General features: G+C 67.1%; 1 protein-coding gene across 2 annotated transcripts; it reads left to right on the top strand.

Annotated features, from left to right (window-relative positions):
• The first annotated feature begins 1,729 nt into the window (after positions 1-1,729).
• ARRB1 (arrestin beta 1) lies at positions 1,730-12,554 on the top strand. Of its 2 annotated transcripts, none has more exons than XM_062567491.1 (16): positions 1,730-1,857; positions 7,178-7,208; positions 7,322-7,382; positions 7,498-7,542; positions 7,645-7,841; positions 8,176-8,235; positions 8,703-8,770; positions 9,737-9,872; positions 9,955-10,039; positions 10,119-10,191; positions 10,437-10,574; positions 10,823-10,906; positions 11,067-11,090; positions 11,269-11,339; positions 11,447-11,498; positions 11,794-11,895. In XM_062567491.1, exons 1-16 carry the CDS (start codon positions 1,838-1,840, stop codon positions 11,846-11,848), a joined length of 1,200 nt encoding a protein of 399 aa, XP_062423475.1. In that variant the 5' UTR covers positions 1,730-1,837; the 3' UTR covers positions 11,849-11,895. The 2 variants fall into 2 exon arrangements, with proteins under 2 accessions (XP_062423475.1, XP_062423474.1); XM_062567490.1 differs by lacking the exon at positions 11,794-11,895 and adding an exon at positions 11,903-12,554 and having other exon boundaries at positions 1,731-1,857.
• The last annotated feature ends 233 nt before the right edge of the window (positions 12,555-12,787 follow it).

Here is a 12,787-nt window from a genome sequence, read left to right as displayed (position 1 = left end):
GTGTCCCACCGCCCCTGCTGGGGTGTCCCACCGCCCCTGTTGGGGTGTCCCACATCTCGGGTCCAGCATTAGGGTGTTCCAGGTCCCACGTCCCATGTCCAGCATCGGGGTGTCCCAGGTCCCCATGTCCGGCACTGGGTGCCGTGTACCCTGCATTCCCTGTCCAGTACTGGAGCATCCCTCATCTAAGGATGCTGGAGCATCCCTCGCCCCACGCCCCGCGTCGGAGCATCCCCACGTCCCATTCTCCTGCCGGCATCCCACTGGAGATGCCTGGAAGCCCGTGGGCTTTGAGCCCTCGGCCGTCTCCGGGCTTCGGCCCCCTCTCACCGCCCAGCGCCGTGCTTGGAGCTGCGCCCGGCCCACGGCAGCCGGCTGTTCCTGCGCCGCGTTCGCGCCGCGCGGCCCGATTAAAAGAAAAACAGGAATCAATTGCTCATAAAACTAAACGAGCAGCCGCATCCGCCGGGGCGGGCGAGCCGGCTGCCAAGCCCATCGACCCGAGGCGGCGCGAGCGGCTGGCGCGCAGCCCGGCTCCCGCGCCGGCGCGGGGTCCTCCGTCTGCGCCGGCGGCGTCCCATGGAGTGCGGGACCCCGTGGGGGCACTGAGACCCATGGGCTGGGGGCATCGTGCTGGTGTTGGCACCCATGGGAGCGCTGGGACCCATGGAGGATGAGGCCCCACGGGGGCACTGGGACCCATGGGGCGTTGGGGACACGGTGGTGTTGGGATCCATGGTGGGCTGGGGTCCTGCCTCGAGAGTGTGCGTGCATGTGGGGGTGTGCACGCACACAATGCTTTGTGTGTGTGTGTGCACGTGTGCGTGTTCACGTGTGCACAGGGCTGTGTGCTCGCATTGGGGGGGGGCATGCTTACAGGTGTGCGCGCACCAGGGTGTGTGTGCATGCACTCAGGAGCGCGTGTGCACGTGGATGTGTGTGCACACAGGAATGTGGGCTTGTGCACAAGGGTGTATGTGCATGTGGGGCATGTGTGCACACAGGGCTGTGTGTGCACACATGTGTGTGCACACAGGTGTGTGCATGCATGCTAGAGGCCTGGGTGTGTGCACGCACGTGTGTGTGTGTGTGCACATGGGCCTGGGTACGCTTGTGTGTATGGGGGAGTGCGTGTACACAGGTGTCAGTGTGTGTGTGTGTATGTGTGTGTGTGTGCAAGTGGGGGTTGCGTGCACAGAAGTGTGTGTGTATACTCAGGGGTCTGCGTGTTTGCACACGGGGGAGCGCACGGGGGTTAGGATGTGTTTGTACACGTGAGGTGTGCACGCACACAGGTGTTTGTGCACATGAGGTATGCATGTGCATGTGTGTGTGTGTGCACACATGGGAGGTGCATGCACACAGGTGTGCATGCACAGGGGGGTGCCTGCACACAGGTGTCAGTGCAAATGGGGGGTGCACGCACACACGTGTGCACGCACAGGGGGGTGCACGCACACAGGTGTCGGTGCAAACGAGGGGGGGCGCGCGCACACACGTGTGCTCTCACAGGGGGGTGCACACGGGGCGGGGGGGGGCGTGCACGCGCACAGACGCGGGTGCATGCGGGGGGGGGCAGTGCGCGCGCGCTCGCTCTCACGGCGGCGGGGCGGGGGGGGGGGGCGCGCTCCCCTCCTCCCTCCCCCCCCCCCCGCCGCGTGCGCGCGCCCGCCCGCTGCCCCCCGCCCTGCGCGGCGCGGCGCGCTCGGGGGCGGGCGGAGGCGGCGGCGCTGCGCTGCGCTGCGCTGCGCTCTGCAGCGGCGAGAGCGGAGCCGCCGCAGCCCGCCCGCCGCCGCCGCGGATTTTGCGGGCTCGCCCGGCGCTGCCCGCCGGCGCCATGGGAGACCGAGGCACCCGGTGAGTGCGCGGCGCCGCCTCGCACCGGGGAAACTGAGGCGCGGCGGGGAGGGAGCGCGAGTGCAGCCGCCGCCGCCGGGCCTGCGGCATCCCCCGGGCCGGCGGGGCGCGGGCGGGAGCGCTCGGCCCCGCGGAGGAGCCGCCGCGCCGGCTGCCGCGCCTCGAGCATCCCGCTGCTCGCGGCCCGGCGCGCGGGAGACCCGCCCGGCTCGGCTCGGCTCGGCTCGGCTCGGCCGGGCCCTGCGCCGAGCACGATCGGGTGCACCCCCCCCTCCTCCGCCCCCCCCCCGTCGGCGCTGCCCGGCTGCGGGATCTCAGCAGCCCGGCGGGGCTCGCTGCGCCCGGGGCGGGGGTCCGGGGGGCTCCGCTCCCGCCGCCCCCCCCCTTGCTGGGCTCCGGCGACGCGGGGGCCGCTGCCCCCGGCTCGGCCGTGATTAGTCAGCCCGGACGGTTCCCGCGGCTCCTTTTCCCTCGGATGCTCCCGGGTGGCCTCGACGCCGTTAATTATTTACGGGCACTTAAGGCAGCGGAGGGCGCGGGGGGAGGGGGGCGGGACCGAGCCTCCCCCTGCTGCTCGGGCGGGCTGTGGGGGTCCGAGCTGGTCCAGTTCCCCCCTCCATCCCCCCGAGCTTTGCAGGTCGTTGAAACGCTCGTGGTTCGATTCGGAGCGGCCCTGGGGACGGCGTGCCAGGCTAGGTGCTGCTCCGCTTCGCCCGCCCGGCTCGGCGCCCCCCGGGCCCGGGTTCACTTGGGGCTCCGCAGAGCCCCCCTGACACCTCCGGGCTCCGGGAGCACCCGGAAAAAAACATGTTTCTTCCGCTTCCTTCGGTCTCCCCGCGGGGTCGCGGGACCCGAGCCCCCCGCAGCAGCCCCTGGATGGGGCCGCCTTGATTTTCATGGGGAAACGGTGGCTTTTGGGCCAGGCCGGGGAGCAGGGCCCTGGCGTTTTGCATCCGCAGCCGACCAGCTCCGTGCAAAACGGAGCGTGCCGGGGCCGCGGGCGTCAGGATTCGCCCCGGAGGCGAGACGGGAGCTGCGGGTCCGCGGCACCCACCACCGTCGGCAGCTCCGAACTGTGCGGGGCCGGAGCATCCCGCCAGCGTCCGCTGCCTTTCCCAGCCCTGCGTTCCCGCGATCCCCCTCGGCCGAACGCGGAGCGGTGCCGCGGGCTCGAGGCGCGGGGCCGAGCTCGCCGGGACGCGCCTGCGGAGCGCCCGGGCGCTGGAAGCCGGCCCGGGATGGGAGACTCGGGCTTCCTGGCCTTTGTTTGCAGAACAAACTCTCGGGATAACAGCAGGATCCAGACATCCCGGATCCAAGAGCCGACTCGCTTCCTTGCCAAGGAATCCCAGGGCCGGCGAGAGCTGTTTCAGGGCGACGTCGGCGAGGAAGCGTTTTCGGACGGGGGTGGCTGGGCCAAAGGGGCAGCTTTTCCCGCAGGTTTCCTCCGGGCTCGGCAGGGCACGGGAAATGCCGAGCGGGAGGAAACGGGAGGGCGGCGATGCCGGCGTGCGCCTGACCTGGCGGCGCTCCCACGTCCCACCCCGGGTCCCTTGTCGGCCTGTGGAGCTAATTAGATCGAGCGGCAGCCCCGAGGGCCGGCGGAGCGCGCGCCTCCGCGCCGGCTCCGAAGGGAATTGATGTCATCGCTGGGGTATCGCTGCCGTGCACCAGCGCGGCCGCCTGTGGCCCTAAAACCCCCATCGGCCTTCGAAGGTCAACGACCCCCCTGCAAATACCCGCCCGGCTCGCTCCTCATTCACAGCGACAGCTGCGTTTTCGGCAGCGTCTCGCCGCAGGGAAGGGGAATTCCTTCTTCCCCCCCCCCCCCAAAAAAAAGCAGTTTTCCATAAAACCCGGTGCTCCCGGCATGCGTTACGTTCCTGCCCTCGTGGTCCCTTGTCGATTTGCTTCTGTGTTGCTTCTTGCTGCTCCAAGTGGATTTTATTTTCCTGCTCACTGCTCGGGCGGCGTGTACCGCGGCTCCCGCTTTTCCCGGGATTTATTAAAGGGTTGGTGTGGGCAATGAGGGCATGGAGCCGGGGGGACCGGGCCAGACCGCAGGAACTGGGCTGGAGCGCGGGAACCGGCTGCTCTCGGCGCCTCTCCCGGGAGCTCGCGGAGCTGCGGGGCGCAGGACGGGCTGCGCCTCGGTCCCGTCTCCTTGCTGCCTAAGGAAGGAGCCGCTTCCAGGCTGCGCCAAGGGGGTTGTTCTGGTTTCAACCAATTTTATCGCTTTCCGGCTTTCGAGGGGAGCAGGAAGCAGAGGAAGGAGGTGGCGTTTCCTCGCCAAACCCCGCTTTCTGTGCCTGCACCAAGCACAAACTTTGAAGTTTGCATTTCACCCCTCTGCCCAGCCGTCGGCTTCCCGCGGAGGGAAACCCCTCCGTGCCGACCCTTTCCAAGCGCACCCCCCACTCGGCTGTCCCCAAGGAGGGGAAAGAGGGAGAAACAAATTTCCTGGAGGGGAGCCACACACGACGGTGCTGCCGGCTGGCCCTGGCTCCCATTACCATGGTTATGTCCTTATTACAGCTTAGCCTGGTATTTGGTTGCTAAACGGTGGAGCTTAGCTGAAATAGCAGGGCTTTGTTTTCCCCGGGAAGCAGCAAATAAGGTCGATAGAGCCTCCACGAACAGGTCACCCGCCGCCGCGGCGGTTCCCATGGGCTCCCGGCCCCAGGCATCGCTGCTGGCACCGGCTGGGGGGGGTCCTGCTGCACCGCGCAGAAGGGCTCCCACTTTGGTCGGAAGGCTTTGCGCTGGCGCTCAGGGGGTCCGTGCGCTGCCCCAGCTCTGTCAAGGCCCGCTGCATGGTCTGGGGAGACTCAGGCCATGTCTGTGTGCCCTGAGAGGCAGAAAGCTCCCCATACTGGGTCTTTGGGCAGCACCTTGCAGGGCAACTTGCCCAGAGCAGCAGGGCCTTTGCAGGCACCTTGCACGGCACCTTGCACAGCACCGAGAGCCGCAGGGCCTTTGCAGGCACCTTGCACGGCACCCAGAGCAGCACCTAGAGCCGCAGGGCCTTTGCAGACACCTTGCACGGCATCTAGAGCCGCAGGGCCTTTGCAGGCACCTTGCACGGCACCCAGAGCAGCACCTAGAGCCGCAGGGCCTTTGCAGACACCTTGCACGGCACCTTGCACAGCACCGAGAGCCGCAGGGCCTTTGCAGACACCTTGCACGGCATCTAGAGCCGCACCTAGAGCCGCAGGGCCTTTGCAGGCACCTTGCACGGCACCCAGAGCAGCACCTAGAGCCGCAGGGCCTTTGCAGGCACCTTGCACGGCACTGTGCACAGCACCTAGAGCCGCAGGGCCTTTGCAGGCACCTTGCACGGCACCCAGAGCAGCACCTAGAGCCGCAGGGCCTTTGCAGACACCTTGCACGGCACCTTGCACAGCACCGAGAGCCGCAGGGCCTTTGCAGACACCTTGCACGGCATCTAGAGCCGCAGGGCATTTGCAGACAGCTTGTATGGCACCCAGAGCAGCACCTAGAGCCGCAGGGCCTTTGCAGACCCCTTGCACGGCACCCAAAGCAGCACCTAGAGCCGCAGGGCCTTTGCAGGCACCTTGCATGGCACCTTGCACAGCACCTAGTGCCGCAGGGCCTTTGCAGACCCCTTGCATGGCACCCAGAGGAGCACCTAGAGCTGCAGGGCCTTTGCAGGCACCCTGCATGGCACCCAAAGCAGCACCTAGAGCTGCAGGGCCTTTGCAGGCACCTTGCACGGCACCCAGAGGAGCACCTAGAGCCGCAGGGCCTTTGCAGGCACCTTGCACGGCACCCAGAGCAGCACCTAGAGCCGCAGGGCCTTTGCAGACACCTTGCACGGCACCTTGCACAGCACCTAGAGCCGCAGGGCCTTTGCAGGCACCTTGCACAGCACCTAGAGCCGCAGGGCCTTTGCAGACACCTTGCACGGCACCCAGAGCAGCACCTAGAGCCGCAGGGCCTTTGCAGACACCTTGCACGGCACCGTGCACAGCACCTAGAGCCGCAGGGCCTTTGCAGGCACCTTGCACGGCACCTTGCACAGCACCTAGAGCCGCAGGGCCTTTGCAGACACCTTGCACGGCACCTTGCACAGCACCTAGAGCCGCAGGGCCTTTGCAGGCACCTTGCACGGCACTGTGCACAGCACCTAGAGCCACAGGGCCTTTGCAGACACCTTGCACGGCACCTTGCACAGCACCTAGAGCCACAGGGCCTTTGCAGACACCTTGCACGGCACCTTGCACAGCACCTAGAGCCACAGGGCCTTTGCAGACACCTTGCACGGCACCTTGCACAGCACCTAGAGCCGCAGGGCCTTTGCAGACACCTTGCACGGCACTGTGCACAGCACCTAGAGCCGCAGGGCCTTTGCAGGCACCTTGCACGGCACCTTGCACAGCACCTAGAGCCGCAGGGCCTTTGCAGACCCCTTGCACGGCACCCAGAGCAGCACCTAGAGCCGCAGGGCCTTTGCAGGCACCTTGCACGGCACCGTGCACAGCACCTAGAGCCGCAGGGCCTTTGCAGGCACCTTGCACGGCACCGTGCACAGCACCTAGAGCCGCAGGGCCTTTGCAGACACCTTGCACGGCACCTTGCACAGCACCTAGAGCGGCAGGGCCTTTGCAGGCACCTTGCACAGCACTGTGCACAGCACCTAGAGCCGCAGGGCCTTTGCAGGCACCTTGCACGGCACCGTGCACAGCACCTAGAGCCGCAGGGCCTTTGCAGACACCTTGCACGGCACCTTGCACAGCACCTAGAGCGGCAGGGCCTTTGCAGGCACCTTGCACAGCACTGTGCACAGCACCTAGAGCCGCAGGGCCTTTGCAGGCACCTTGCACGGCACCTTGCACAGCAGCGGTGCCAGGCAGCCCCAGAGCATCCCGTCGTTCTCGTGGGGGGCGTGTGCAGGAGGCCCCCCCCCCGCCCCGGGAGACATCCCCACGGCTGCACCCCAGGCGGTGCAGAAGGGACTCTGGAGCTCTGGGCTGGCGTCTAACCCTGCGCGCGAGGCGCCGCGTCCGTCCCGGGGCGCTCCGGCAGCCCCGTGCCGCGGCCGCCGTCCGGGCTGGCAACGGCAGCGCCGCTCCCGCGGGAGCGTGCCGACGCGGAGCCGCGGCGGGGCTGCAGGCGCGGGGCCATTAGCCGAATGCAGCCGCTTTCCCCGGCCGACAGCTGTAAGGCGACACCAATTGCACGCGGAGATTTATAGGAAAAGCTTCCCGGCGGGGGCGGCTGAGTGGGAAAAGGCGGCTCCGGCGGAGGCTCGCGCGGCCCCGAGCAGCCCGCTCAGCGCCGCCGCTCTCCTCTTTTGCAGGGTGTTTAAGAAAGCGAGTCCCAACGGGAAGGTGAGCCGGGCCGGGCCGGGGAGACGGGAAGGGGTTTGGGGAGGGAGGAGGGGATGGAGGGAAGGAGGGGAGGAGGGTGCCGAGCGCCCGCCCCGGCTCTCCTCTCGCCGCAGCTCACCGTCTACCTGGGCAAGCGGGACTTCGTGGACCACATCGACGTGGTGGACCCCGTGGGTGAGTGGAGCCGCCGCCGGCGGGACGGGACGGCACGGGTCGGGACGAGGCGCTGGCGAGGAGCGCGGTCGTCGCTCGGCCGGCGGGCGCCGACGCGGCCCCTGCTCCCTTGCAGACGGCGTCGTGCTGGTGGACCCCGAGTACCTGAAGGAGAGGAAAGGTAGCGGCGATGCCGGGGGGCTGGCGGGGGCGGCGGCGGGGGGGGGGGGCTCGCCGCCGGCGGCCCCCCCGAGCCCCTCTCCCCTCTTGCCGCCCTCGCCAGTCTTCGTGACGCTGACCTGCGCTTTCCGCTACGGCCGCGAGGACCTGGACGTGCTGGGGCTCACCTTCCGCAAGGACCTCTTCGTGGCCAACGCGCAGGCCTTCCCGCCGGCGCCCGAGGAGAAGAAGCCGCTGACGCGGCTGCAGGAGCGGCTCATCAAGAAGCTGGGCGAGCACGCCTACCCCTTCACCTTCGAGGTGGGCTCTTGCCGCGGGGAAACCGAGGCACGGCGGGCGCCGGAGAGCCGTGATGCTGCCCGAGCCGCCGGATTACCGACGGGATTAGCGGGGTTTATAACCCGCGGGGCTTGGCGGGGGGGGGCTTTGGAGACTGAGCGGGGATCTTGGGCGATTTGGGCTTTGGTTTCTACCAGGCCAAAAAAAAAAAAATTAAAAATAACCAAGGGTAAAATGCAACTAAAGGGGTGCGGAGCTGCTCTGCTCCCTCCCGGGCGCCGTCGGGGCTCACGGCGCCGCGGGAATCGCGGTCCAGCCCCGCCGCGCCGGGCTGAGCCGGCGCTTTCCCTTCCAGATCCCTCCCAACCTGCCCTGCTCCGTGACGCTGCAGCCGGGCCCGGAGGACACGGGGAAGGTACGGCGCTCCGCGGCCCCACCTGCCCCCTGCGCTGTCCCGTGGCCCCGGGGGCGGGAGGATGGGTGGTGGTCTCCCCGCTGCTGCTCCTCACCCCGCTCCAGACTAGCAGAAGGCATTTTGCTGTGTTGCCCTTCCAAAAAAAAATTAAGGAATTGCACTCTTGGATGGCCCTGGAGCCTCGAAGCATCAGCCGGGAAGATCGCGCTCCTGGAAAGCGGGGACACGCGGGGCAGGGAATCGTCCCCGAGGCCATCTCGGCCACGGGGCTGCTCGCCAGCGTCCTCTGGGCACGGGTGCTCTGGGCCTGGGGCACGTGCCGTACGGCTGCCTGCGCCCCCCGGCCGCGCAGCGGCAGCGGGGTTCCCTCCGGAGAGGCTCTTGGCACACGCCGGCTCCGTTCTAGCCGCGTGCTGAGGTGCGAAGGGATTTATCCACCTCGTTTTCTGCCCCCTCCTGGTTTCCAGGCCTGCGGTGTGGACTATGAGGTCAAAGCGTTCTGCGCCGAGAACCTGGAGGAGAAAATCCACAAGAGGTGAGCAGGGAGGGTGATGCCCGGCTGGAGCAGGGGGGGGACACACAGGAGCAGCAGCCTTCGGGTACGCGGGCCTGGCAGACGCAGGGACCTGCAGTGGGGAAGGGGCGCCTGGATTTAGTACCCCCCAGTAGGCAGGCTGGGATGGAGGTGTCCCCCAGGCTGGGGCTGGGAAGGTGGTATCCTCCAGGATGGGGCTGGGATGGAGGTGTCCTCCAGGATGGGGCTGGGATGGAGGTGTCCTCCAGGCTGGGGCTGGGAAGGTGATGACCTCCGGGCTGGGGCTGGGAAAGTAGTGTTCTCCGGGATGGGGCTGGGAAGGTGGTGTCCTCGAGGATGGAGCTGGGAAGGTGATGACCTCCGGGCTGGGGCTGGGAAAGTGGTGTTCTCCAGGATGGGGCTGGGAAGGTGACGTCCTCCAGGCTGGGGCTGGGAAGGTGATGTCCTCGAGGATGGGGCTGGGAAGGTGATGTCCTCCGGGCTGGGGCTGGGAAGGTGGTGTCCTTGAGGATGGGGCTGGGAAGGTGATGTCCTCTGGGCTGGGGCTGGGAAGGTGGTGTCCTCGAGGATGGGGCTGGGAAGGTGATGTCCTCTGGGCTGGGGCTGGGAAGGTGGTGTCCTTGAGGATGGGGCTGGGAAGGTGATGTCCTCTGGGCTGGGGCTGGGAAGGTGGTGTTCTCTGAGATGTGGCTGGGATGGAGATGCTCACTGTGGCTCTAGGCGGGGAAACCAACCTTGGCATCTTGTGGGGACGTGCAGCCCGACGCGTGTGCAGCCAGGTCTGCTGCACGTCCCACAGGGCTGCCCTCCCTCCCAGCCCTGGGCGAGTGTCTTTGGCAGGGGAAGGTCGTTCTTCTGACTCAATGACCCATACGGAAAGAGGGTTGAGACGGGCCGAGAAAAGGGGTGGCCGGAGGTGGCCTCGGCGCCCGGACGCCTGGGTTCTCTTGTGGCAATGCCCTGCAGGAACTCGGTGCGCCTGGTGATCCGCAAGGTGCAGTACGCCCCGGAGCGGCCCGGCCCCCAGCCCATGGCCGAGACCACCCGGCAGTTCCTCATGTCGGACAAGCCGCTGCACCTCGAGGCGTCCCTGGACAAGGAGGTAGCACAGCCCCGTGCGGCTCCTGGTGCGGTACGGCCAAAGGTGGGGAGGGACATCTCACTAGCTTGGCTCTCCGCCGCAGATCTACTACCACGGGGAGCCCATCAGCGTGAACGTCCACGTCACCAACAACACCAACAAGATGGTGAAGAAGATCAAAATCTCAGGTGGGCTTTGCCCTCGGTCCCAGTGCCCACGGGAGCTGCCACCCGGCGCTCACCTGGCTTCTCCCCTCTCCCACCCCAGTGCGCCAGTACGCCGACATCTGCCTCTTCAACACGGCCCAGTACAAGTGCCCCGTGGCTGCGGAGGACGCCGAGTGAGTGGTGGCCTCAGGGCACCTGAGCCCAAAGCGCCGAGGTTTGCCTGCTTTTCCAGCCAGCGGGTGGCCCAGAGCCACGCTCCGGAGGGAAGAGGCTGGTTGGGCTTTGGTGGCCCTGGTGTCCTGGGGGCCAGGTGCCCACTGGCTCCCGCAGGCCCCGGAGCTGGGGGAAGGAAGGGGCGTTGTGGTGGCCCCAGGGGAGGTGGTTTTGGGCGCTGGCTGATGGGTGCCACCATCCCCAGCGACGTGGTGGCCCCGAGCTCAACGTTCTGCAAGGTCTACACGCTGACACCCTTCCTCGCCAACAACCGGGAGAAGCGCGGGCTGGCGCTCGACGGCAAGCTCAAGCACGAGGACACCAACCTGGCCTCCAGCACGCTGTGAGACCCCGTCCTCCACTTGCCCCCACGCGGTTTTGGGGGCAAGAACGAGGCACTTTGCGCTAGCCGAGGTGTCCAAGCGAGCCACCGGCTTCCTGCGGCGCTGCACTTGGTGCCCGGGGTGATGCCTGGGGAGGAGGAGGAGGAGGAGACCTGGTGCATCCCAGGGTGGCCGGAGAGGCTGCAATGGGCACGTGCGGCCGGCTCCATGCTCATCCTCCCCCCGCCCCGGCCACCTCTTCCCCCAGGTTAAGAGACGGCGCCAACAAGGAGATCCTGGGCATCATCGTCTCCTACAAAGTGAAGGTGAAGCTGGTGGTGTCACGAGGAGGGTGAGTGCCGCGGCACCAGGGCGGCTCGGCATCCCTCCGCCGGCCGCTCCGGACACGCGTATGGGGTGGCCACGGTCGCCAGGGCCGGATGGGCCGGGGTTGGGGCCATGTCCAGGGCGGGAGCGAGGACTAATTTCTGGTCTCCTCCACCCGCCGGCAGCCTGCTGGGAGACCTCGCCTCCAGGTAAGGCCGCGTCCCGCCGGAAACAGCTCCGGCGCTTGCAGCGCGGGTCGACCCGTCGTCGGCAGGCAGCGCCGCGGGGCCGGGGCCGGTGCCGTCTCCGAAGGCTCCGCTCGGGGCGCCCGCTGCGGGAGCCTCGAGCTGCTGCAGCCCCCGAGCGCTGCCCCGCTCCGCCTTGCAGCGACGTGGCGGTGGAGCTCCCCTTCACGCTCATGCACCCCAAGCCCAAGGAGGAGCCGGCGCACCGGGACGGTGAGTGCCGCCGGCGCGGGTGGCGGGGAGGCGGCGGAGCGGTGCCCGGGTACGGCAGCTCCGCGCCCGTCGGGGGCTAACCCCGCGCCCCCCTTGCCTGTGTTCAGTTCCAGAGAACGAAGCTCCCATAGATACAAATCTGATAGAACTTGACACAAAGTAAGAGAACCCCCCGCCGGGCCGGGGTCTGCATGGGAACGTGCACGCGTCACCCGCCTCTCGCCCGCCGGCGCTCGCATGGCCGCCCGCCCCGCAGCGCATGCCGTGCCCGTCTCGCCCCGCTTCCCGCCCCGCTCCGGACCCCGCTTTGCATGTCTTTCCAAACAGGAGAACGGCAGTGAGGAGGCGCCGGCCCGGGCGGCCGCGCGCACGGGGCCGCGATGCCCCGGCTCCCTTTTGGGCTGAGGCCGTTGCAAATTAAGCAGCTTGCAAAGGTTTTGTTTTTTTTTTTAAGAGCCTCCAAGCTGCGGAAAAAGCCCGTGCGGAAGAGCCGGGAGCTGCAGGGTTGATGCCCCGCGCGCCCCGTCCTCCCGCTAACGCCCGCTCCCCTGTGTCCCCGCCAGTGACGACGACATCGTGTTCGAAGACTTCGCCCGGCAGCGGCTCAAGGGTGTGAAGGACGACAAGGAGGAAGAGGAGGAGCGCGCGAGCTCCCCGCAGCTCAACGACAGATAAGCGGGCTCCCGCGCCGCCCCGCTCCGGCGCCGCCCGCGCATTAGGCTGCTTCTATTTTGTATGATTATTAAGTTTGTTTTCTACCTGTTCCGGGAGCCTACAGATCGCCCGATCGCGACAGCAACTATAACCGTCCAGCTGCGCCGTGTTGTCACTCTGCATCCAGCTGCCTGAGCTGCTCTTTCCCGTGCAGGTCTGTGGGCACATCCTGAGCGGCGCTGGAGCCGGCGGGGGGCATCGCCGGTGCTCTGCGCCGCTCCGCTCCCCTCCCCGTGCGCTCCAAGCCCTTTCCCCGCCAGTGGGGGCAAACGCCTCTTCCTCGGCCGAGCTGAGCCGAGCCCCGTTGTTTTTTACTTTTTGGGTAAACCTGACTGGGCAGCGCGGTACCTATTTTTTTTCCTTTTTTTTTTTTTTTTGTAAAGTGGTTACTTTGTACTGGTCATCGATACTTGCTTCTTTGGTTTCTCCACCGTATCTGTGTTGTTTCTGTGTTCTGTCAAATAAATTATTCTAGTTTATTAAACTCGGAGAAGAAACCACCGTCCCGGTGCACGGACACTTCTCTTGGCTCAGGGAAGGGCAGCTGGCCCAGTCCCAGCTCTTCAGCAATGGTAGCAGCAGGGTATGGAGGTTCTCACCACTCACGCTGTTGCTCTGCAACCCGGCAAGTCGAACGCCAACCCTTGAGCCCAAATTTCCTTCTTATGGCCTCTCACAGGTCCCTGTTGCTCCTAGCCTCAGCTGCACAACTCCCACACACATCTTCACGGGCA

This window comes from Rhea pennata, chromosome 1 (genome assembly GCF_028389875.1).
Source record: "Rhea pennata isolate bPtePen1 chromosome 1, bPtePen1.pri, whole genome shotgun sequence".
NCBI classification, from domain to species: domain Eukaryota; kingdom Metazoa; phylum Chordata; class Aves; order Rheiformes; family Rheidae; genus Rhea; species Rhea pennata.
Note: the sequence above shows the minus strand (reverse complement) of the source record. Positions and strands in the feature narration are given on the sequence as shown.